The sequence below is a fragment of the Hyperoodon ampullatus genome (genome assembly GCF_949752795.1).
Source record: "Hyperoodon ampullatus genome assembly, chromosome: 6".
Taxonomy (NCBI): Eukaryota; Metazoa; Chordata; class Mammalia; order Artiodactyla; family Ziphiidae; genus Hyperoodon; species Hyperoodon ampullatus.
In genome coordinates, this window is record NC_136919.1 from 29,980,973 (window position 1) to 30,007,768 (window position 26,796).

Below are 26,796 nucleotides of genomic sequence, written 5' to 3' on the forward strand. Positions count from 1 at the left end.
AGGAGAACAGTCCTTACTTGCTATAAAAGCTTCAGGAGTATAAATGCCACAGACTTACTAAGTACAGTATTTGAGAGCTTAATTGTAATTTTTTTCTAGTCACTCTGAAGATGGCAAATGGGAACTGAGATAAAATTAAAATCAAACATTTTATTTAGAATTCACAATACTGAATAAAGCTTAAAAAAAAAGAGAGCGAGAGAGATAAAAACCTTGAAATGAGAGACTTTCCTGGTTCGAGCCCTGGTCTGGGAAGATCCCACATGCCTCAGAGCAACTAAGCCAGTGCGCCACGACTATTGAGCCTGTGCTTTAGAGCCCGCGAGCCACAACTACTGAAGCCTACACACCTAGAGCCCATGCTCCGCAACAAGAGAAGCCACCACAGTGAGAAGCCCATGCACTGCAATGAAGAGTAGCCCCCGCTCGCCTCAACTAGAGAAAACCCATGTGCAGCAATGAAGACCCAATGCAGCCAAAAATAAATAAATTAATTTAAAAAAACTTGAAGTGATTTTTTTTTTTTTTTTTTGGTAAACTTTTGGCATTCATCTTCTGAAATCATCAAAACTTAGAATGGTACCAAGACTTCTTTGGGACACAGTATTATATGGAAGAGATTGCTACAGTAAGTCGAAGTGGCCATTTGAAGATGTAAATTGTATCAAAATGCCCACTTTCAAACATTATATACATGTAAAGTCTGCCTTTTACCTTCATTACCATACCTTAACCATAAAGTGAATGAACTTTTTCTGTGAGAAAGATACAAAAAGATTTCTTTGATATGTGGAAGCTCTGTCAAGGCAATGAGTTTGTGGTTACATTTGGCTTGGAACTGTTAACTTTGTTGAGCAATACTGGATCATTTATTCTGCAGAGTTGTCTTGTAGACTAATTGTGGCCCAGAGGTTAAGGAAGAGAAATAGATTTGGAAAAATGAGAGTGGAAGGGTCAACTAAAGCCATTCTTTCATAGATCATATCAGGAAAATAGCTTATATCTTTTTTCACATTTCTACACTTTACATTTTTAAATGAGTTGGAAAATGACTGAAGTTAAAATTATGCTGTCAAGCAGTCTCAGACAAGAATACTCAAGGGAGTACTTAGGCTTTATAAGTTGCTTCCTTACTTTTTCCTCAAACCTCATGAATTTCTAGTGACAAGCAACCTTTGAATTTACTGTAATTTAAAATTTCACTGCAGCTGAATTAGCAAAATACCTTCCAAAGAAATAACTTGAAGCATCCAGAACTGGGGGAGGATTATAGGGTTTGCAAAAAAAGTGCTTTGCAAATGTTTAAGTTCAGTACTGTGCCATTTTAAACTACCAGTCTCCTTACAAAATGTAGGGAACAATATTATTTTTTTAACATTTGAAACTAGGGATTAATAGATAACAAAATTTTTGAAATATTATATAATTGTTATGTATTCTATTTCTGTGATGGGGAGCTGTTATGGAGTTTTTCTTTTTGATAAGGATCAGTGGGAGGAGTTATTTTATTATTATTATTTTTTTTTGTGGTATGTGGGCCTCTCACTGTTGTGGCCTCTCCCGTTGCGGAGCACAGGCTCCGGACGCACAGGCCCAGCGGCCATGGCTCACGGGCCCAGCTGCTCCGCGGCATGTGGGATCCTCCCAGACCGGGGCACGAACCCGTTTCCCCTGCATCGGCAGGCGGACTCTCAACCACTGCGCCACCAGGGAAGCCCGGGAGGAGTTATTTTTAAGGAAACCTATTTATTCAAAGATTATTAGTATTTTCTAAAATTAAGAATATTTCTCTGGATAGTTACAATTGGTCTTGGTCATTTAGGGTTGTTTACCTTCAGTAACCAAGTCAAACGAGTTTAATTGATGCCTCAGAAATGCGGAAGTTATCAAAACGAGTCTTGTAACCAGTGGCATCTTATATTATGTTGTATGAGTTTGTTTTGGGTAAGAGCCTGTTATTTAAAAGTATGTCTCTAACATCAGAAAAACTGTTGTCATTTATTATAAACTTCTCTTTCTTAAGGTATCGCCAACTAAAACAGCAGTGGGAGATGAAAACTGAGGAGGCAGATTTATTACAAACCAAGCTTCAGCAAAGCTCATATCACAAGCAACAAGAAGAATTAGATGCTCTTAAAAAAATCATTGGTAAGACAAAAACATTCTGTGCTAATCTGTTTCTACTGATAACCTTACTTTAGGTATTTAGCAGCTCTTGTGTTTATTATATATTTATCTGCATTAATTACTTTAAATATTTTAATTTTAAAAAATATTTTTCAATTTAAATATTTTAATAATTCTCTATTAATTTGCCCTTTTTTAATTGGGTTGCTCATAGCTTGTTTTTATTGTTCTCATACACAAGAGTCCTGATTTTTTTTATAGATCACCACATTACAAATATCTTTTTTGTTATGTGCTTGTCTTTTAGTTTTATGTTTATAGTATTTTTGTTATATAGAATTTTTTAATGTGTAATTCAATTTATAGCTACCTCTGTCCCAAATTTTAAGAACCTATATTATACCTTTAATCAGAATTTAATTGTATATGGTAGTTTTAAATTTGTCTTGTTCCTTAGGACAATATTCACAGGCCTATTTCCCTCACTAGTATTTTCATTCTTTTTTTTTTCTCTTTTATAAAATTAAAAATTCATCTATTTCACTCACCTCCCCCACCCCTGCCTCTAGCAACCACCAATCTTTTCTTTGTATCTACAAGCTAGGATATTTAAGAGTCCACATATAAGTGAGATCATATGATATTTATCTTTCTCTGACTTATTTCACTTAGCATAATGCCCTTAAGGTCCATCCATGTTATTGCGAATGGTAGAATTTCCTTTTTTTTTTTTTATGGCTGAATAATATTCTGTTGTATGTATATACCACAGTTTCTTTGTCCATTCATCCATCAGTGGACTATTAGGTTGTTTCCATGTCTTGGCTGCTGTAAATAATTCAGCAGTGAACATGGGGGTGCAGATATCTTTTCAAGTTAGTGTCTTTGGTTTCTTCAGACAAATACTCAGAAGTGGAAAGTTGGATCATACAATAGTTCTATCTTTAATTTTTTGAAGAACCTCCATACTGTTTTCCATAGTGTCTGCACCAATTTACAATCCCACCAGCAGTGTACAAGTGTGCTCTTTCTTCACATTCTTGCTAACACTTGATATTTCTTGTCTTTTTGATAATAGCCATTCTAATGGTCAAAGTGATATCTCATTGTGGTTTTGATGAGCATTTCCCTGGTGATTAGTATTGAACATCTTTTTATGTACCTGTTGGCCGTCTGTATGTCTTCTGTGGAAAATGTGTATTCAGGTCCTCTGCCTATTTTTGGATTTGGTTGTTTTTTTCTGTTGAGTTGTATGAGTTAATATATTTTAGATATTAACCCCTTATCAGATATATAATTTACAAATATTTTCTCCTATTCAGTAGTTTGCCTTTTAATTTTGTTGATGGTTTCCTTTGCTGTGCAGAAGCTTTTTAGTTTGATATGTAGTCCCACTTGTTCATTTTTGCTTTTGGTGTCAAATCCAAAAAATCATCAAAACCTATGTCAAGGAGCTTACCACCTGTGTTTTCTTCTAGGAGTTTCATGGTTGCAGGTCTTATGTTCAAGTCTTTAATCCATTTTGAGTTAATTTTTATGTATGGTCTTAGTGGTCCAGTTTCATTCTTTTGCAAGTCCAGTTTCCTTCCACCATTTATAAAAGAGACTGTCTTTTCCCCATTGTATATTCTTGACTCCTCTGTCATAAATTAATCGACCATGTATGTGTGGGTTTATTTTTGGGTTCTCTATTCAGTAGTTCCATTGACCTGTCTGTTATTAATATCAATACTATACTGTTTTGATTACTCTAGCTTTGTAATAAAGTTTGAAAACAGGGAGTATGATTCCTCCAGCTTTGTTGTTCTTTTTCAAGATTGCTTTGGCTGTTTAGGGTCTTTTGTGGTTCCATACAAATTTTAGGATTGTTTATTTCTGTGAAAAATGCCATTGAAATTTTGACAGGAATTGACTTGAATCTGTAGATTGCTTTGGGTAGTATGGACATTTTAACAATATTCTTCCAATCCGTGAGCACAGAATATCTTTCCATTTATTTCGGTCTTCAATTTCTTTCATCAGTGTTTCCTAGTTTTCAGTGTACATGTCCTTCACCTCCTTAGTTAAATTTATTTTTAGGTATTTTCTTTTTGATGCAATTGTAAATGGGATTGTATAGAAACACAACAGATTTTTTATATATTGATTTTGTATTCTACAACTTTGCTGAATTTGCTTATTATTTCTAACAGTTTTTTGGTGGAGTCTTTAGGGTTTTCTATTTATAATATGTCATCTGCAAATAGTGACAGTTTTACTTTTTCCTTTCCACTTTAGATGCATTTCTTTTTCTTTCCCAATTGCTATAGGACTTCCAACACTATGTCAAATGAAAGTGGAGAGTAGGCAAGGATCCTTATCTTCTTCCTGATCTTAGAGGAAAAGCCTTCAGCTTTTTACCGTTGAGTGTGATGTTAGCTGTGAGCTTGTCATGTATAGCCTTTATCATGTTAAGGTATGTTCTCTCTGTACTCACTTTATTGTGAGTTTTTATCATAAATAGATGTTGAATTTTCTCAGATGCTTTTTCTGCTATTCAGATGACCATGACTTTATCCTTCATTTGTTAATATTATGTATCACATTGACTGATTTGCAGATGTTGAACCATACTTGTATCCCTGGAATAAATCCTACTTGGTCATGGTGTATGATCCTTTTAATGTATTGTTGTATTCAGTTTGCTAAAATTTTGTTGAGAATTTTTGCATTTGTGTTCATCAGGAATAATAGCCTGTAATTTTCTTTTCTTGTGGCGTCCTTGTCTGGTTTTGATATCAGGATGATGCTGGCCTCACAAAATGAGTTTGGAACAATTTCTTCCTTGTCTGCTTTTTGGAAGAATTTGAGAAGGAAGGATTGGTATTAATTGTTCTTTGAATGTTTGTTAGAATTCACCAGTAAAGCCGTCTAATCCTGGACTTCTGTTTGTTGGGAGGTTTTTGATTACTTACTAAATCTCCTTCTAATCTCTTTTCAGATTTTGTTTCATCATGATTCAATCTTGATAGGTTGTCTTTTCTAGTAATTTATTTTTTCTAGATTGCCTGGTTTGTTGGTGTAAAATTGTTCATAGTAACCTTTTATGATTCTTTATATTACTGTGGTATCAGTTGTAACATCTCATCTTTTATTTCTGACTCTGAGTCTCTTTTTTTCCTTAGGTCTAGCTAAAAGTTTGGCAGTTTTGAAGAACTAGCTCTTAGTTTCATTAATTTTTTTTTCTATTTCTTTTTAGTCTCAATTTCATTTATTTCCACACTGATCTTTGTTATTTTCTTCCTTCTGCTAACTTTGGGCTTTGTTTGTTTTTCTTTTTGATGTAGTTGTAAATGGGATTATTTAGTGTATAGAAACACAACAGATTTTTGGTGTAAAGCTGTTTGAGATTTTTCTTGTTTCTTGAGGTAGGCATTTATGGCTATGAACTTTGCTATGAACTTCACTCATAGCTAGAACTGATTTTGCTACATATGATGTAAGTTTTGGTATGTTGTATTTCCATTTTCATTTGTGACAAAGTATTTTTTTTATTTCTCTTTTGATTTCTTGGAATGACATTTCTACAATGAAAAGTAGTATAGGAAATTGTCTAATCATGGCTTTTAGGGTTATATTTGTACCTAGGTCCTAACGCTTAACAGCGTATGTCAGTTGTGACCATAACATGCTCATTCTATCATCTTACTTTTTTATTTTTAAAATTATAAATTTAGAGGTAATATGTTTACTATGCTTCATCCTAGACATGTTCTCACAGTGCTTCTCTACTTTAATAAGAGATTCCTTGAATAAAAATAAAGGAGCAAGGAACACTAAGTAAGCTTGCTTATGAAGTAAACTGTAAGCTTTCTTTTTTTTTTTACAACTTTATTGGAGTATAATTGCTTCACAATGGTATGTTAGTTTCTGCTTTATAACAAAGTGTATCAGTTATACATATACATCTGTTCCCTTATCCCTTCCCTCTTGCATCTCCCTCCCTCCCACCCTCCCTATCCCACCCCTCCAGGCCATCACAGAGCACCGAGCTGATCTCCCTGTGCTATGCGGCTGCTTCCCACTAGCTATCTACCTTACGTTTGGTAGTGTATATATGTCCATGCCTCTCTCTCGCTTTGTCACAGCTTACCCTTCCCCCTCCCCATATCCTCAAGTCCATTCTCAAGTAGGTCTGTGTCTTTATTCCTGTTTTACTCCTAGGTCCTTCATGACATTTTTTTTCTTAAATTCTATATATATGTGTTAGCATACAGTATATGTCTTTCTCTTTCTGACTTACTTCACTCTGTATGACACACTCTAGGTCTATCCACCTCATTACAAATAGCTCAATTTCATTTCTTTTTATGGCTGAGTAATATTCCATTGTATATATGTGCCACATCTTTATCCATTCATCTGATGATGTACACTTAGGTTGTTTCCATCTCCTGGCTATTGTAAATAGAGCTGCAATGAACATTTTGGTACATGACTGTTTTTGAATTATGGTTTTCTCAGGGTATATGCCTAGTAGTGGGATTGCTGGGTCATATGGTAGTTCTATTTGTAGTTTTTTGAGGAACCTCCATACTGTTCTCCATAGTGGCTGTACCAATTCACATTCCCACCAGCAGTGCAAGAGTGTTCCCTTTTCTCCACACCCTCTCCAGCATTTATTGTTTCTAGATTTCTTGATGATGGCCATTCTGACTGGTGTGAGATGATATCTCATTGTAGTTTTGATTTGCATTTCTCTAATGATTAATGATGTTGAGCATTCTTTCATGTGTTTGTTGGCAGTCTGTATATCTTCTTTGGAGAAATGTCTATTTAGGTCTTCTGCCCATTTTTGGATTGGGTTGTTTGTTTTTTTGTTATTGAGCTGCATGAGCTGCTTATAAAGTTTGGAGATTAATCCTTTGTCAGTTGCTTCATTTGCAAATATTTTCTCCCATTCTGAGGGTTGTCTTTTGGTCTTGTTTATGGTTTCCTTTGCTGTGCAAAAGCTTTGAAGTTTCATTAGGTCCCATTTGTTTATTTTTGTTTTTATTTCCATTTCTCTAGGAGGTGGGTCAAAAAGGACCTTGCTGTGTAAGCTTTCTTTTAACTAAAATAAAAAGAAAATACCATAGTTAGTTACACACTCAGTTCTGATGTTAGGAAGCATACAGTCATATAAAAAAAAAGATGGTCTGTGATCTTTTTATAAGTTAAGTTGTAGGTAAAGTTTATGTTACTCAATTTCATGTGATTGGAAATAATTTCTTTACAGATCATTAGATATTTCAAGTATGGCTTTTAGGCATGATCTGTGTTTCAATATACCATTTCTAGAATAAGGTTAGAACAGTTGATTTTTTTTTTAACTCTTGGCTCCAACTTTCCATACCTTTTCTTCTATTAAAAGTTGAATTTGTAAGCCATTAATATCTATACCTGTTAATAGTTGTTGGAAGACCTCACATAGGCATATTTATCTGCTTTATGATGCAGAGGAAAGTGAGGAGACCTTAAAAAACACCAAAGAAATTCAAAAAAAAGCAGAAGAAAAATATGAAGTATTGGAGAATAAAATGAAAAACGCAGAAGCTGAAAGAGAGAGAGAACTGAAGGATGCACAGAAAAAACTAGATTGTGCCAAAACTAAGGCAGATGCTTCTACCAAGAAAATGAAAGAAAAACAACAGGTAATAACTTTGTTTTGAAATGGAACTAATCTTTTAACATCAGAATAGAACTGAAGGTGGTAGAGCACCACTGGTTGGCCTTGGCCTTATTCATCGGTATTTATCACAAAATCCAAAAGTGAGATGTACTTCTTTAGGAGACACATTACACATCTTACGAGTCAAATTAAAATATGCTTTACTCTGAAACCCTGGAATTAAGTGTTAAGTAATTTTGAATAGGGGTTGCATTGGCTTGCTAATTTTGGAGAAAGAGCAAAGTTGCCTTTTGGTAAATGTTTCATTCAAGAGTGGAACAAAGCTTATATCATGTACACAGAGCTGTGTCGTATCAGAGATTCACTGTTGACATTTCTGTTTGATCATCTTTGTGAACATGCATACACTGTGAAAGAATGATGTAAGACCAGGCATGTTATATATACAAAGTGCTATTCGATCATAGACTGGTGATATCTGATTATATCTTTTGGATAGTGCCAAGGCTGGAATTTGACCTGCGTTTTTCTGTCTGCAGAGGCTGTGCTCAATCACTATTCTGTACAATTTCCCTTAAGTCTAACTTTTGTTCATAGTTTTTTTGTTTGTTTTTTTAACCCACTTTATGATTCTTTCATAGCTTGCACAGTATTTTCTAAAGAACTAAAGGCTATAATGGGAAAGAAGAAAGTTAAGAAACTAATTTTTTTGTCACTGAATAATTGTTTTTAAAAGGCTTTACCTCTGTTAATTTATCTGCTATGTAGAACTGTATATTGTTTATCCCTATAGGAATAAAAGGATAAAGGATATAGTTTATACAAAGTTCTTTGGACCCATAAAAATTGTATGTACATTTGTCTTTTTTTTTAATATAGAAAAATAAATTTCCTTTCCTCTTTCTTCTTTGGAAGTAGCTTACATGTTTTGGTAGTTGAGTAACTAAGCTATGGGTCTTACTTGCTTGAGAATCTTACTAATTTTGTTGACATGCATGTATTTATTTTTCAGTAGTTAATAACCTGTTGAATGCCCAGATGCTGTGTTTCTTATAGGAAGTTGAAGCTATCACCCTGGAGGTAGAAGAGCTCAAGAGAGAGCATGCATCCAATGAACAACAGCTTGAAGCTGTAAATGAAGCTATCAAATCCTATGAAGGTCAGATTGCAGTAATGGCAGCTGAGGTGGCTAAAAATAAGGTAAGATTTACTAACCGTATTAGAGAAATTACAGATGTTAATCTACTTCTGAAATGGTGGCTTGAAGATGTTTGACTTTAGAGGTCTCAGTCTCTTCACTCCTGTCATGATGAGTTAAAATGATTACCAATCCAGAAAGAGACCTGAAATATTACTAATAGTTTTGGTCCAGGTCTATTCAGAAGACAAAAACTACACAGTAGTTTGACCAGGCAAAGTTTAAATAAAAATTATTAACTATAACAGGAGTTTGGAATGATGCAGCATTGATTGCTAAGAGATAAAGAAAACTCTAAAGACTATATGAACAGCAGATACAGGGAACAGCGTTACCCATAAGGCTGAGGCAGTGCACCCTTGGAAGGAACAAATCTGGAAAGGAGCCCCATTTTACCTGCAGGGCTGAGAACCACATCTACTTGGAGAAGATAACTGTGGCCCACTGGTGGTGGAGTTTGGTGGAGTACTAGGGGAAATCATGCATAGGAAAGTGCTACACAGGGGCACTTGCTGGGAAATAGCTTTCCAGGATGCCATGGGGAGGTGCCCAGCCTGCGGACAAGCTGGGATGCCAGGGGAAGCCATGAAAGCTGCTAGCCCCTGCACGACAAGCTTGCCTTTGAGAAAAGCACATTGGACCAGGAAGTAAAGCCCCTTCCTTCTACAGTGACCCTATAGCATCCTTTACTGATGAGGCTTCATGCTGTTGCACCTGGCAAGGGAGAAATGTCCCCATCTCAGAAGCAGGAAGTAAAGGGTGGATTTGGGGCTGAGGGGCTTTCAAATGTTATGAAGACATTTCTGTTACCTACAAATATTAGAAATGGTCCCTCATGAGTATTGGATACCCTCTTAACCCTTTTTTTAATTCTGAACTTGAATTCTGTTTTATTTCATATTATTTCTACTCCTGCTTTTTAAAACTGAGATATAATTAGCATAACATTTATATTAGTTTCCTGTGTACAACGTAATAATTCAATATTTGCATACATTGTGAAACAATCACCACAATAAGTCTAGTAGCCATACATAATTACAGAATTTTTTTTCTTGTGATGAGAACTTCAAGATGTACTCTTAGCAACTTTCAAATATACAGTAGTGTTATTAAATATTGTCACCATGCTGTACAAAGTGTACCCACTTTTGTTTTTTCAATATAACTTTCATTTTTAAGTGTTCTGCTGTGTGGCTATATAGATACTGTTTTTGTAAGTAATATATCATTGATCTTCATGTTAACTAAAATATAACAGCTTTTAACAGGGGAGTTCCATCCATTTTACCTACATTATAGTATAGTGTGTTTTTGCCTTTTGTCATCAGCTTTTACATTTTCTGTTGTTTTTCCCTTGAGATGATTGGTTTTTTTTGTTTGTTTTTTTTTGTTTGTTTTTGTTTTTTGCGGTATGCAGGCCTCTCACTGTTGTGGCCTCTCCCGCTGCGGAGCACAGGCTCCGGACGCGCAGGCTCAGCGGCCATGGCTCACGGGCCCAGCCGCTCCGCGGCATGTGGGATCTTCCCGGACCGGGGCACGAACCCGTGTCCCCTGCATCGGCAGGTGGACTCTCAACTACTGCGCCACCAGGGAAGCCCGAGATGATTGTTTTAATTGTTGTAGCATGCAGTGTTTTAGAAAGTAGTTCCTTCCTCTTCATTCTGTTTGTGGTTAAATTCAAGTTTTGTTGTTTTTTTTTAACACATTATTTATCATACCAATAGCAGAATAACAATTCTTTACTCTTTTTGAAGATAAGGGATAGAAATGCTTTTCAGCTTTGTGTTTTGTGTTGCTGATTACACTTTCTACAGTTTCTTTTCTGCCTTCTGACTTGTCTTTTAATCTCATTTTTCATCTCGTTCCTCCATATTTTCTACCATCTTTCATGGACATCATGTTGTGGAATTTTTAAAAATTAGATGTCATGTTTCTAAAGAGAAATGTGGAAGTAAAATAAGCCACTTCTTCCTTTATCTAAATAAAGATAAAATCAAAACATGTACATATTTCTATAAAGAGGGCATCCATTTCTCTTTATGGAAAACTATAAAGTGGATCACTTAGTTTGTAAAGGTGGTTCTTTCAGGCTTTACATTCTAAATTGTTTCCATTTGCTGATAAGAGTAACTAAGGACACTCTCAGGGAGCTAAGAAGAGAAATTGCCTACTAACTAATTAGGTTCAAACAAAACTAAAATTTTATTTTTGCTCAATTTTAAGTGATAGATTTCCTTGTTTTTTCTTACCATTGTAAAGATTGAAACAGTCATACCCGTGATGCAATCTTCAACCTCTAGGCATGAGGGAATCTTCTTCATAAACACGATTTTGTCATGGGTTTTTGTTTTGGGTTTTTTAGCTGAGTGCTGTGATTTATCTTCCTCCTGCAAAGGACCTTAAGTGAGACAAATTAAACATTATAAGGAAATTAAAGCATTTATGGCACATTCATAACCTAACCATAATGTCAAGTATCGTTTACTACTCAAAATGATCTTGTTTTCTAATGAGCATGCCTAAAAAATTCCTAAATTTTTACTGGTGCTTTTCATCACTTACAGAGATCTGTTCTTCCTCAGAGTCTTTTAGCAGGTTGTTCTACTTATCTGTTTTCCCTCTACCTAAATCTGAGTTGAGCTAGGTTTTTTTGTTTTCAGACATTTGTGTGAGTCTGTGACCATATCTTTACCAGAAGGACTTTTAAGATCTAGCAAAGAGGTTTGAGGGGGAGGAGGTGAGAGTTGATAGACTAAATCCCAGCTGTCATTATCACTTTGGAGGTTGAATAACTTCAGCCTCGGGAGGTGGGGGATAGTAAGAGTCAAAGCAAGAAGTTTTCCTTTGTGCCACAGATCCATTTCTTCAAAAAAGTTTCTCTTCCTCTTCCATATCTCCGTTTTGATCCCTCTGCTAGAACGAAACACTGACTTTCTACTGCCACTGGTAAAGTCCCTATGGCTTACTTCTGTAGAAGGGAAAGGAACAAATGCCAGCTTACTTGCTTCCACCCCTGTTCTTTGCCCCTACTAATAAATGTCATTTGGGAGTCTGTCAGATTATCTTGTAAACTCCCCAAAATGCCACTTTTTTGAGAGACCTCACAAGGCGGCGGACGGCGCAGGACCACCTCCCGGGGCGGGGGGTAGTCCCCCTCCCTGAGGTGATCCCAATTACACTGTATCTTGCAGAAACATTGTTGCTTTCAGCGTGAACAATACATCCCATCCTTTTTTTTTTTTCTAGTGTTAATACAAGTTTTCACTTACCTGTAAATTCATTAGTCATTTTAATGGGGATATAAAATGTAGAGGGTTAGATGACTACCTGTCTGTAATCACATTGCCATCTTGCCCAGAAGTCTGTTAGATGATCTTTCAGTAAACTAAAAATGTCTCCATCTTACCTTGCTATATGTTGTCTTCTAATTATCTGTTTTAGGAGTTAGTAAATAAAGCTCAAGAAGAGGTGACCAAGCAAAAAGAAGTGATAACAGCCCAAGACAGCATAGTTAAAGCTAAATATGCAGAAGTAGCAAAACATAAGGAGCAAAACAATGAATCTCAGCTTAAAATCAAGGAACTGGACCACAACATCAGCAAACATAAACGGGAAGCTGAAGATGCTGCTGCAAAGGCACGATTGTGTTGTTCGTTTTTACCCTTGAGCACATTTTTGCCTCTGTGTTGAAATATTCTGGTAAACTGCTCAATGAAGACCTTACTATAAATGGCAGAACTACTGTGTAACATAATTTTGAGGCTTACAACTATGTTAACTGCCCCTCAGCAATCACCAAGAGGCAAAAATGTTTTATTTTTAAATTTAATTTCAGGTGTTTATTCCATCTCCAAGATGTTTTTAACCAAATATTGAGTGGTCTCCTATGGAAATGACTGGTTTTTATCCCCAGTTGCTCATAGAACTAGTTATTAATGTGTTAGTAGTAATAATATATATATTCTTTACCTTACTGCAAATTGAATTTAGGGAACTCACAGAGAAATATACACAGGCAACTTCTAAAATAACGTCTTAAATGGTTTCTGGATGCCCTTATGAGGATCGGGTATAGTCAGTTTTAGCAGCCTCATTTGAAATCTGATGTTTTGCCAAGCAGTTATCTTTTTGAAGTTATCCCACAGTTTTTTGGTCACTCTTGAAGTTTTTTTCTTTCATGTGTCACAGTGCTTTAAGTACTTTAGAGAAAATACATGGTTTTGTAGAAATTCGTTGTTTAGTTAAGAGATTGCATTTATGTGGTCTTAGTAATTCACTCAGCATGTTTTCTTACTGGTGTGTAACAGTTTGGTGCCTTTTAAATCTTTTTAACATCATAAAAATACAAGAGATTTAATTCCAAAAAGATAAGAACATACAAAACAGTCTTCCACCCTCTCTGAAAGAGCCATGAGTATCTGTTCAGGTTCATTACTTGGTTTAAAAAACATTTTTTTATGGCCATGTCATAATATCCTAGTATTTTATTAGTATTGCTTTCCTAGTAGCCTCCTATTAGTGGATTCACTGAATTATTACCAATGCTAATATTACTGTTAATGTTTTTTTTATAATTGAAAATGCTAGTATTGGTGATTGCTAGGGGATTTTATTTACAGTTAAGGGAAGGGGGTAGAAGGAAGGACTTGTAAGTGGAACTGCTAAAAAGTCAAGGATTCTTTGAAATACATAGTTTGTCAAATATTTATTGCATACTATGCCAGGCACTAAAGATATAAGAATGAGCAACATGAACACAGAATGTGTTCATAGAGCTTACAGATCAGCAGGAAAGAAATGATTATTTTACTTTGGATTCTAGTGGTGAGACTGTACCTATGGAATTAATAAGGATGATTGATGAGGATTAGATTCTACCAGTCAGAACCAACCTTGAACAATTCTAGTAGAAGAAAGTCTTCCTTAAGCACTATAATTAAAAAAACTTTAATTGGTTATATTATATGAAGAAGTATTTTACTGTGCCTTGTCAAAAGAGGGTGGCAAGGGGATAGAGTCAATATTTAGGACAGTTTATTACTTAGATTATAATTTCCAGAAGAATTATTAGATATCATTCAGGATTAGGCTTCCATGATTTTACCAGATCTGTGACTTAAGTATTCTTATAAGACTTTTAACTTTCACAAGTTGTTTTTTTGAAGCAATAGATTGAATTTGGTAAAATCTGGAGCCTCATCTTGTATTTCATTATAATGGAGATGTTCTATATGTGTATGTGTGTGTATATACACACACACACTTTGTAACTATTTCTCTTGAGTTGGCTCTTACTCTCATGCTTGAGTAATTGGAAGATCTTTTTCTATATAGTCTCAAGTTTCTTACCTATCCTCCAGGTAAAAATATTCATACTTATTATAGGTTCACTGTCAACAGTGAATCTCATTTTTTCCAAATGTGTCATTGTGGGATTTTTTTTCCCAAATGTTTGGTTTAAAATTAGTAAATATTTAAGAAACTAATTTTTAAATAAAGGTTTGTAAGCAATGATATCATTCTATTATCATTATCACATGTGGCTAGGTGTCCAAAATGTTGAAAGATTATGACTGGATTAATGCAGAGAAACACCTCTTTGGGCAACCCAATAGCACTTATGATTTCAAAACTAACAACCCAAAAGAAGCTGGTCAGAGACTTCATAAGTTGCAAGAAATGAAGGAGAAACTAGGAAGAAATGTCAATATGAGAGCTATGAATGTACTGACAGAAGCTGAAGAGCGGGTAAGTCACTTTGCTATGACTATTTGGCCACTTCAGAATATGAGTAGCATTGATGGCTTCATATAACCCCTGAGGCGATTATTAGAGTCAATTTTTTACTTGATGCTTTTGATAACTTGTTTTCTTTGCGTTTTCTCTTTCTCCCTTTTCAGTTATTTCTTTTCTTATTTCATTCTTTTTGCATCATCAGTTATATATTCTGTTTTACCTTGAATGACTTTTCCAACTCCTTTCTTATTTTTGGTGTAAATAAAAACAACATTTTTGGTCATGTTAGCTCTTCACATTTCTATCATTTCTTTCACTTGCCTTTTTGAAAGATTTTGAAAAATAGAGTACAGGTTTCCCCCACTGTCCAAAAGTAGCACCAATCCTGTGAAACTATTCCTGTGAAATGGTATAAAGCAAAGAAGCAATTACCTTAGGGCACACCTTGCTAACAGATGCACAAAATAAACTGAGATAAAGCACAGATGCTCATCAACACAGTTCAAAGCTCTGGCGGCTTAATGCTGAGATGCTTACTGGTGTTCCCTGTGAGGAGCTTGATGGTGCCGCTCTCCCTGCTCGGGGTGTGTGCTGCTTCTCTAAGGGCCACTGCAAGACACATGCTGAACACTATTTGTGCTTTTTACCTTTTCTTGTAAAAGTAGGGGTGTAAAGCAAACTTTCGAAAAGTGGGGGACACCTGTGTCCTGCTGTCTGCCTCCTCACGGTCAGCCACTCCATAACTCCTGTCTTCCTTTGACTCCAGTATATACTGGAGCCATCACATAAGTAAATGGCTAAGATTGTTATATACATAAACACTGTTTTACTAATCTGTAAATGCAGCAGCATCTTCTCTGTTTTAGTGCTCTCAGTTACTTGATAATGTTATCCATCTCCCCTACCTTTTAGTCTGCATGTCCCTAGAAAAACCCAAAGGAGAAAGCAGTTCCTATTCTTGATGGCTCCATAGGAAATAGCAATCTGAGTAATTTTATATTATACCTTCTTTAATTCTGTAAAATTCTGTTTGAATTTGTATAACAGAGTTAATGAGAGCTCTGTAAAGATGGAAATACTTTGAGCTCAATCACTTTTAACAAATTTTTTGGTAACAGGTTTTTTTAAATTGTTATTGACATTAGTGTCTACAGAGAATCTATATTATGTTAGATGCTGAACAGTCTAATAATGCACATGCTGTGATCTCTCTATAAAATGTTCCTGCTGGTTTACATTTCTCATTAAAGCTTTGCAATATATGGCACCTTTTTGGAAAGGAAATATTTTTTCTGAATTTGAGCTACTTAACATCATGAAACTTGTTTACTTTTACTTGTTTGCTTCCATTAGATAATGATAACTGGGGCTAATATTTTTTTAAAAGAATTTACCAACTCCCGTCTCTTTACCAGAGAGGAAGGCTCTATTGTTGATCAGCAGCTGGCCTTTTGGTTTTTGTTATATTTTGTGTCACCACATATAAGAAACTGTATGGAATTAGCAAGGAATAGGATAAAAATATGGCCAAGCTCCTAAGACCTCCTCTCCACAAAGGAGAGGGATGGCAAGGAAACTAGAGTTTCCTTGGAGTTTTTCAGGGAGAATTTGAAGCTCCTTGAAATGTGAGGCTTTGAGGAGAAATAAGTTAAAAGGATTTTTAGAAAGTTTTGCTGCTGCTCATGGTTTATTCTCCCTCTGTTGCCTCCCTCAGAATTTTTTTCAGTAAATTTCTACATTAATCAGGGAAGGCTACTTTGAAGATGTGATGTTTGAGTGGAAACTTTAGGCACCTGTTATGTTAGAAATAGAGGAAGAACAATGCAGGGGCCATAAGGCTACAGTGAGCTTATTATGTTCACGAAACTGAAAAAAAGAGACCATATGGCTGGAGCCTGGGGAGGAGTGTGATGCCAAAAATTCAGAGATAAATAAGATCCAATTTATGTAGGACTTTATACATCATGGTGAAGAATTAAAATTTTATTTGTGTCACTGCTAAGACTGACCTTGCTTCTTAAGCATGAAGGGCTACTTTTGAGTTTACATATGACAAATTTTCTTTTTGCCTTGGCTGCTAGGAAGATAAGGGAATATTAGTGGAGTCAAAATATTTCAACAGCTTGTCCTATAAATTCTCAGTTATAGTAATTGAATTTTACATATAGATGATATATTTACTTTCCTTAATTTGGCTTACATTATAACTCAATGTAGTATATCTTTTTGGTAAATAGGAGTTGTATATATTGCATACAAAAATAATGAAATATCTTTATTCTTGACTGAATTCTAGAATATAAAGGAAATTGTGTTTTCCCAATTAAGTATGCCTTTTATCTTACTAGTATAATGACTTGATGAAGAAGAAGAGAATTGTAGAAAATGACAAATCCAAAATCCTTGCAACTATAGAAGACCTTGACCAGAAGAAAAACCAAGCCCTAAATATTGCTTGGCAAAAGGTATTTGAGCCAAAAATTGTATCATTTATTCTGTATGAGGAAAGGATGAAAGATAAAGTCAATAGGGTTGTACTCTAAGATGAATTTGTAATAGCTAATTTTTGTTTGAAGCACAGCTCAGACCTTAATTAAAACCTTGCAGGCTTTTTAAAGCATTTTGTCCTTTTGGACTTTACTACTGATTTGCAAAGGTAAGTTATGTCATTCCATCATGCTCTCATAGTCTACTTCTCTGGTTCCTAAGCTATATTAAATTTCTAATTTTCTAGATTTCTACATTTTTCCTTCTTACATCGTTTGCCGGGTCTGGGTTACTGTTTACCCTCTTTCCTTCTTATGAGATCATAGGTTCTAATATTGGACAGTATCTAAGGTTTCTTCCAAATATCTGCTATAGTCCCACTCATCCTCTGCTTAAAACTGGAAGCATTATCTGTTTCACATTGGGGAAGCTCTAACTGTTGGAAAACCTCTCCAAAGGACCCCTTCAGTTCTTAGCTCTTCAGTTTCTCTTGCCCAGACTCACAGAGGTCAAATATTAGTTCTCAGAATGTTTCTATAGCAAGATTGTGTATTCCTTACCACTTATAAATTAATTGCATTTCAGAATTCATAAGTATTAGGCATTCTTAGGTTTTTAGCAAAGGATTTTTATACATGTTAGATTAATAATTACATAATTATAAAGTAATATTAATTTTATATTATTATATTATAATTAAGAGCAGTTCTGTCATTTTACATGAATTATCTTAATTCCATAACTTTGATAATTATTATCTCTATTTTACAAATGAGGAAACAAGCTTAGAAAGGTGAAATAGCCTAATATCCTAACAGTCAAAAGGTAGAAAAAGTGGAATTCGCTTTTCCTAATTAGAACTAAAGTTAAAATTGCCTTTTGTTGCTCTTTAAGAAGTAGAACTGGGTAATAAACAAGGAAGTTCAGTATTCATTTCCAGGATTCATATGCAACAGAAGCCCGATTACCATTTTTGTTTTGTTTTATGACAACTTTGGCAGATTTCAAGGTTCTTTACTATTATTTCTACTTCCCTGGCTGCATAGATTTGTCTCCTTTAGGATAATTCCTTAGCCTCTTCTGTGAAGTTTTCCTGTATCTACCATAGAAAAAGACTCCTCCTCAAAAGATTCCGTAGTTACTATGCTGTTTGGTACTTTAACAAGCCTGGGCCTCTGGGATTTAACTGGCACCTTACCTCTTTTTCTCTTTTTAATTCTTTGGGAACTTTATTTTTGGTAATGACAGAACAATTATGTCTTTCAATTGCGTTGTTTTTCCTGCTCTACAACTTATTTTCATTGTTCAGTCTCCCTGTAGTATTTGTCTTTTTAAAAATGCTTGCAAAAAGTTGGCCCCATTATTTTTGGACAATATGTGGATTTAACACTAGATCTGAGAGATTCTGTCTTTTGTTTTCCCCATGGTTCCTGGATTTAGTGTGAGTACAAATTTATCTTTTAAACTGATTTTTCCCCAGTCTCTAAAGTTCTCCCAAAGCAAGTAAATTTATTGAGTGCTTATGATATATGTCAGGCACTATTCTCCTATTAATTTTCTCACTTAATTCTCAAAGTAACCTAATGAAGTAGGTACTATTATTATCAGCATTACATTACTTCCTTATGGCTTCAAGTATAGTTGATTCACAAAGCCAGAGTATTTTAGGCACTGGTTGTGTTTTTTGCTTTTTTGTTTCCTTCTTAGCCTTATTGGAATTTCAAAATTCAGTTTATTTCTTATCTATATTCTTCTCTACCCATTAACTGATAAGTTTGTCTTTTCCCTTTTGGAGGAATTTCCACATGGGATCCATGGTCATCTTTGGGATTTAGTAGCAATTAGTAGTCTTAGTTTTGAGCTGCCTCTCTCCTGCCTGGTCAAAAAATTTAAAAAAGAACAGGGTGTGTATAAATACTATGCTATCTTCTGTCAGTCATTCTCCTAGAAAAGACAGTGATCCTCTCCTCATTGTGATGAACCTTGCCTAGCTCTGGAAATCTATCCCAGATAAAACTAGAATTTACTTTCTCTGTGTAGGGTATTAGCATGTGTGCAGTTGTTCTTAAGATATGTGTTCCTTAGTAAATTTATATTTGGAGACTGTTTATGTCTAGGAGATTTCCTTATTACTACAAATATTCATAAAAAGTGTATTTACACTTGAATTTTATACTTGAAGGTGGAGATTTCCCTAGAGAACATGGATGTCAAATCCTCGTGTGTGTGTGTGCACATGTGTGTGTGCATGTATACATTCTCAATTTTGTCTGCTGAACTCTCTAAGATTATTAGTCATGTCTTTGAAGACAGATGGCTGAATTCTCAAGGCATTGATCAAGTGTGTATGCACAAAAATTACTCAGTTACAGTCTAGAATATTGGTCCTAAATCTCTGTAATATTCTGCTGAGCCTTTATGGGAATAGGCCAAATAGCTTCTTTAGCCTTTTTCTTTTGGGGCTCAATCCTGTTCCTGTCCCTTGATACCTTAACTTCTTTGGCTTTGAGAAGAAGCATAGAAAAGAACCATTGAACACCTTTAACAGATCTGGTTTGATTTCATGCCTCTTTTTCTCCTAGACTTCACCCTGATCTTAGCCTTCTTAAAGTTAGCTGATAACCACAGGCCTTACCATACCAGTCAGCAGAAAACAAATTTTTTAAGAGAACATTTTATGCCAAAAAGTTTTTGTTTTTCTTCTCCAGCTGAAAGTTCAATCTCCTATATTATCCAATTGGGTGTCTCTGAGGATTCCGGCAACCATGGCTTTTTGTTGTATCAAAACTTCATGGTAGGGCTTCCCTGGTGGCGCAGTGGTTGAGAGTCCGCCTGCCGATGCAGGGGACACGGGTTCGTGCCCCGGTCTGGGAAGAGCCCACATGCTGCGGAGCGGCTAGGCCCGTGAGCCATGGCCGCTGAGCCTGCGCGTCCGGAGCCTGTGCTCCGCAACAGGAGAGGCCACAACAGTGGGAGGCCCGCGTACCGCCAAAAAAAAAAAAACTTCATGGTAGAGTTAGAGGTATAGCCTCTAGTTTCCCCTGGAAGTTAGAGCAAAGCTCAGTAAACTCTTTCTGTAAAGGGACAGGTAAGTATTTCAGAGCCATATAGTCTGTGTTGCAACCACTAGACTATATTGCTGGCAGCCATAGACAATACATAAATGAACGGGCATGGCCAGATTTGTCACATGGACCATAACTTGCCAACCTCAGAGCTAGGGTAACAGACAACAAAATGCTCCTGCTGGTTTGTGTATATACACATCATTTGGTTCTTCTTGGAAAACCTTCTGATATTTTAATATCATTTTTTTATCCAGGTGAACAAGGACTTTGGATCTATTTTTTCCACTCTTTTGCCCGGTGCTAATGCTATGCTTGCACCACCAGAAGGGCAAAATGTATTGGATGGTCTGGAGTTTAAGGTTGCCTTAGGAAATACTTGGAAAGAAAACCTAACTGAACTTAGTGGTGGTCAGAGGTGAGTGAGTAATCCCTTTGCAATAATCCTCTTATTTTATTAGAGTCCAACATCTCATTGCCTCCCAATTTTATTTCAGATTTGCTTTGCTATATTTGCATGTAGAATTTAAGGAGCCTAATATGTGAGACTACAAATTTTAGTTAGGACATTTGATTAACATAGTAGGCAACAAAGTAGAAATAAGGATTAGCAACTAGAAAACTAGACAAAATACATGAGAAACAATTACTTTCAGACACTGGAAAATGGATAACCCAGGAGATACCTGACAGAAATGAAACAAAAGTGCTGAGTCCAGCGTTTACCCTAGCTTTCTCCCTAGGAGCAATTTTTTGACTGCAGATGCAGGGAGGGAAACCCACACAAAGCCCAGTAGTCTTACTAAATGAAGGAAACAGATTAGAATTTGGGGAAACCCCAGAGAGCTACACATTAGAATTACATTTTCACTACCCCTAAAGTGAAGGCTATTTTAGACACCCCTTAGCAAAGGTTCATTGCAGGCCCAAGATGCTTTAAAGACAGACAACAAAGTTGAGACTGTAAACAACATAATCACAGTGTTCAGCATCTAATAAAAATTACTAGACAGAAATCAAGAAAATATGATTCATAACAGAGGAAAAACAGACCCAGAAATGACAGGTGATGAAACTGGCAGACAAGGAGGTTAAAGAGTTACATTAACTACTTACAAGAAAAAAAGAATGTGATGAGAGAAATGGAAGCTATCAACGAAGAATCCAGTGGAACTTCTAGAGATAAAAAATTTACCTGAAAGGAAAAGTTTACTGCATAAAATTAACAACAGATTCGACAGAATAAAAGAAAGATGACTCAATTTGAAAACATATCAATAGAATCTATTCAAGCCAAGCCAAGCTTAGAAACACAAAACTGTAAAAACAAAAAGAGCTTCAGTGACCCGTGGGACAATATTGAGAGAGCTAACATACATGTAATTGGAGTTTCAAAGGGAGAGGAAGAGGTAAAACAAAAGAACATAAAAAAATCATGGCCCCAGATTTTCCAGATTTGATGACTTCTGTAAACCCACATACTTGATTTCTGTGAACCTCAGGTAAGATAAACGCACACACCTGCTTCCTGCACATACAGTAACACAGCAAGGCATGTCATATAAAGTTGCTGAAAACCAGTGATTAGGAGAAAAATCTTAAAAGCAGTCAGAGGTAAAAGGCATATTAAGTGCCAAGGAACAAAGAAGAATGACTTTAGACTTCTTGTTAAAAACTATGCAAGCCATTATAAAGCAGAAACTAACACACCATTGTAGAGCAATTATACTCCAATAAAGATGTTAAAAAAAAAAAAACCCAAAAAACTATGCAAGCCAGAAGTCTGGAACAACATCTATAAAGTGCTAAAAGAAAGATGTGTCAACCTAGAATTCTGTATCTAGTAGAAATATTCTTCATATTGAAGGCAACATATTTTTTCAGAAAAACAAAAGGTGGAAGAATTTGATTCCAGCAGAACTGTACAAGTTAAAGGAAGTTCTCTGGTGAAAGGAAAATGATACCAAATGGAAACTTGGATCTACATAAATGAAAGAAGAGTACTGGAAATGGCATGTTCTGGGCTTCAGGGAAGTTTCTCCCAGCCTTACACGTGATTCAGACAATCAGTATATTGAGAGAAACTTAGAAAGTCATTTGGCCTAACTTCTTAACTTCAGAGAGCCAAATAATTAAAACCTCCTGAGAGAAAATTGTGACTATCAATATAATTGAAGATGCTTATTAATTTTGTATTTTTTCCCCTGCAGGATGTACAGCCCACAGTTCTTGAATTGTTCTCATGTGCTTTATGCCATCATGTAACTCTTCTCTTATGGATGTAGAAAATACTAAGACCTGTTAATTTCTCTTATGAAATATTTTGTCATTTTTATGAATAGAAGTCCACTCTTTATTTTTCATTATTGATAAAATTCTAAAATATTTTAAGTCAAAAAAGACAGCTTCTGCTGCCTGTCAATCAAAGTTGAATTCCACAATTTAGATCACAGCATCTTTAATTGTTTTTGCCAAAGTCCTACAAAATTTTTTGAGGAAAATAGAGAATGTATGCCTATTTTCTTACTGGAATCTAAAAATTATTTCCATAATTAAGATGATATAAACTTATTTTCAGATATACCATAATCCAGCATAGTAGTTTAACTGTTGAGTTGTTTTTAAGCTCAGTGCCTTAAATATTTGGTACAGAGAAAGACACTGAAAAGTAATTTTAGGTTTCTTGAGTGACCTCAGCTACCTTCTATAGCAGTAAAGATCAATTTGTTTGGTTTTTATTGTACTGTTTCATTCATTTCCTTTGCTAGAAATTTTGGTTTCACCTTCCTAGACCCCCTCTACTTATACACACAATTTTTTTCCCCACTTACATGTTTCTTATTAAACACCCTATTGGAATACAGTAAGCATTAGACTGACTATTTACTGCAGTGCTGCATGCCAGGAGATATTTGAAGTTATAGAATTAAGTGTGCTACAGATGTTATTGTAATTTTAATACTATTTTAAAATAATTCTAAACATTTGTTTTACAATAAACAAGGCTTTTTAATGAAATATTTAAGAAAAATATAAGAATTGTTATATTTCTTCATTCCAGACTAGAACAAAAACAGCTATAGTTAAAGGGGATGTAGAAAAGAACTGAAAAAGAGTTTTAGGGAGAGAAAGAGAAAACTATTAACACTAATATGATCTTTTCTTAAAGTTAGGTGCCAAATATAACATCCTAATTATCTGACAGGAAAGAAGAATATATACCTGTTTTATTCAAAATAAAACTTGTTGAAGAGAGGGAAAAATGGAAAGCTAAAGTAAAAAACATTTTAATGAAACAAAAGTTTTCAAGTTTGAAACTTAAGATTCTTTTTTCTCTAACTATCTTTTAGCTAAATCGGCACTATTCATAATAGTAACAGGATAGCAGATTTGCTTCAGTGCTTTGGTAAAAGGTGGTAAAATCAAGTTCTGACAGCTTTTCTTTCGGCCTTCTTTTCTTAGGTCTTTAGTGGCTTTGTCATTAATACTGTCCATGCTGCTGTTCAAACCTGCCCCAATTTACATCCTGGATGAGGTAGATGCAGCCTTGGATCTTTCTCATACTCAGAATATTGGACAGATGCTACGTACTCATTTCACACATTCTCAGGTAAGAACCAAAAAAAGTCTCAGAATAGTTCTAGTGTTTGTTTTCTAAAACTATTTTTTAGTTATGGTCAATATAAATAAGATATTCAGGATTGAGGAATACTAAGGTGTTATGTATCTCTTTAAATATATTTCTATTCAAATGGGTATAGAAGGAAAGAGGGTTTTGTCTCTTATTAAAGAAAAGAGCCTGGAATTATAAATTATAGGTTGTAACATGAGGGAGAATCTAATTTTTTTGTAATTTGGAATTTTTTAGGGTAATTATTTTCTCTAGCTAGCTGCCAGAAGATGCACAATCAAAACAAGACTGTTTCAAGGATACACCTGAAAAATATATCAGAAAATCATGTGGCACTTGATGGGGTACTCTTCATTCCTCCTAGAAAGTGATTTAAAAAACCCTTGAAGCTAAAAACAGTTTGTTTTTATTGAACTGTTGCTGCAGGAACTAAGGCTACTAAATATGATTGTATAGATAATGCATTGAACAATTCTGGGAGGCTTCACTTACCATAGTTAGCATAGACTGTGTATTTATTGTGGCAGTTTTTTAGCAGCTAACAGCGGCATTTAGAGCTAGCAACAAGACTAGTGATACTAACTGGAGAAGATAGCAACAAGCAGCCAACCAGCAGAAGATAGTAACTTGGGTAATGAAGTACTCAAAGTAAAATTAAGAGACTCCTAAAGCTGCCTATGGAAAGAATTCATTGAGGTGCCTAATAATAACTATTTGTTACTTGCATTTGAGGATGTGCATATGCATGGAGCCAAGCATTTAAAGCAATAACAAAATCACAGTATCTCCAAATGATTCTTAACCTCAGTATAAAAAGAGTGAACTTCTTCAAGGATACTGCAAAAAGTACTTTTTATGCTGTTTTTCTTTTTCCCTAAAGTTCATTGTGGTGTCCCTAAAGGAAGGTATGTTCAACAATGCAAACGTCCTTTTCAAAACCAAGTTTGTGGATGGTGTTTCTACAGTAGCCAGATTTACTCAGTGTCAAAATGGAAAAGTTCCGAAGGAAACCAAATCCAAGGCAAAAGGACCCAAATGATCACATATGGAAGTTAAAAGTACAAATCTATTCTTTCACCTTGACTTATTTTTTAAACATAAACTTTTTAAGAACTGGGGATTCATGTAATTTGTTCATATAAAAAATTTAATCATTTTGTTACCTAACCCATTTTCTCTTCCTTTATATAATCACTTATAAATGAGCATAAATTCCTCTGTTCTGAATTAGTGTTAACTATGGTCCAATTACTGGGATTGTGATTTTATGTATGTCATCAAATGTTTTTCCTTACACAAGTCTTTTATATATTAGGGAGCCAGAGATACATATTTGGTGGTAAATTTTGTATGTAAAAGCAAAATTACAAAGAAACAGATGAAATTAAATTATAGTATAAATATAGCTGATAATCAGCTTTTAATAATTAGCTAATTCCTACGGTAATAATTGTGTGTTTTCTATTGCTAATAATGTCATTCAGGTAAGGAAGAATTATAAAGCAAGTAGCTGGACCAACAAAAGGAACACAAAGAGAGCTATTAGGCATGGACTGAGTTATTTGTGGTTAGCTCCTTGAGGACAATGCCAGATCCTTGATTTAGACTCAGATGGGAAACAGATCTTAAAAGATTTCTGTCATTTTAATGATGTTTGAATATCATGTTTCTGTATGCTTAGTAATTGGTCTGTGCAGTCTTGGCTTTTTAAAAATATGAGTATTTTAATAAAAGCTTGGGAGAAAGGTATGTTGCATGCTGCTCTCTGTTGCAAGTTTATCTGAAGTCTCCTAATTTCAAATATTTTTGTCAGCCTTTTCATAATCCAATCAATAACAATCTATTGGTGAGTGAGAATATAGGAGCTAATATATATAAATAAATAGATCCATCTGTTCTACCAAAAGGATTCAAAATTTGATGATTATTATATTTCTTAGTGTCCTCTGCTTTCCAGCTTAAAACCATGAATTTCCTTTAAGATTTCAAAAGATGGCACTAATAAACACTGTAAGAATACTATATATGGTTCTTAGTATCTCTTAGTATGTCCCTAGAACCATGTGTTCCAAACTCCAAATCTTGAAAGTTCTGACACGATCTAATTTGACCTTGGGTATGTTATTTTGGCCCCACATTTCTTAATACTTGAGTCTCAGTTCTTTGTGGTATTCTTTTCCTAATGTATGCTCATACTTCCTGGCCTGGGTTTAATACTTCTCATCCTTCGTCCTCATATCATATCTGAGCATGTCAGATAACACCCAGGTAACCAATACTGTGGGGCACATTGGAAAGACAATATGGAATTAGTTCTGTCCACTGTGGGAGGAGAAGGAGACAAAGCTGAAAATGCTGAGTTACAGGAAGCCCAGTATCACATGCAATAGACGTAAGTATAATTCTTTTCAAATGTTTTGCAAATCATTTGCCAAAAAGAATTACATCAGTTCACACTGTCACCAATATAGTATGCCTGTTGACTAAAACCTAGTCAGACCTGGCTATTAATTTTAATATTTCTAATTTACTAGTTATAAAATGGTATTTAATTGCTATTTGAATTATAAGTAACTTACAGGATTGAATATTTTGCATATGTACTAATTTTGTTTCCTCTGCTAACAAGTTTTCTATTTGTTTGCTTTGTGATGGAAATCCCCAAACATCAAATTTTTGTGAGTAATGTCATTATTCTTTGATTAGAGGGAACACATTAAGGGGAATGGGAACATTTGTTTCAAACATCTGCAATAATATGAGTAACTAATATTTATTGAGCTTTTTCTATACATCAGACACTATTTTCATTTGCACACTTTCACACTTAATCCTAGTAATCCTAGTAATAATCCAGTGAGATAAGTAACTGTTGTCATCAGCACTATATAACTGACGA

General features: G+C 35.0%; 1 protein-coding gene across 1 annotated transcript in view; it reads left to right on the forward strand.

The window, feature by feature from the left end:
* The window catches only part of SMC2 (structural maintenance of chromosomes 2), a gene marked incomplete at both ends in the record, with an annotated part of 51,286 nt that extends 26,350 nt beyond the window's left edge, over nucleotides 1–24,936 (forward strand). Inside the window, 9 exons of the mRNA XM_079705812.1 lie at nucleotides 2,024–2,148; nucleotides 7,606–7,799; nucleotides 8,834–8,977; nucleotides 12,420–12,614; nucleotides 14,526–14,726; nucleotides 17,063–17,179; nucleotides 20,524–20,684; nucleotides 23,729–23,876; nucleotides 24,778–24,936. Coding sequence (XP_079561938.1) covers nucleotides 2,024–2,148; nucleotides 7,606–7,799; nucleotides 8,834–8,977; nucleotides 12,420–12,614; nucleotides 14,526–14,726; nucleotides 17,063–17,179; nucleotides 20,524–20,684; nucleotides 23,729–23,876; nucleotides 24,778–24,936 — 1,444 coding nt within the window. The remainder of the gene's footprint in view (nucleotides 1–2,023; nucleotides 2,149–7,605; nucleotides 7,800–8,833; nucleotides 8,978–12,419; nucleotides 12,615–14,525; nucleotides 14,727–17,062; nucleotides 17,180–20,523; nucleotides 20,685–23,728; nucleotides 23,877–24,777) is intronic.
* Nucleotides 24,937–26,796: the final 1,860 nt, after the last annotated feature.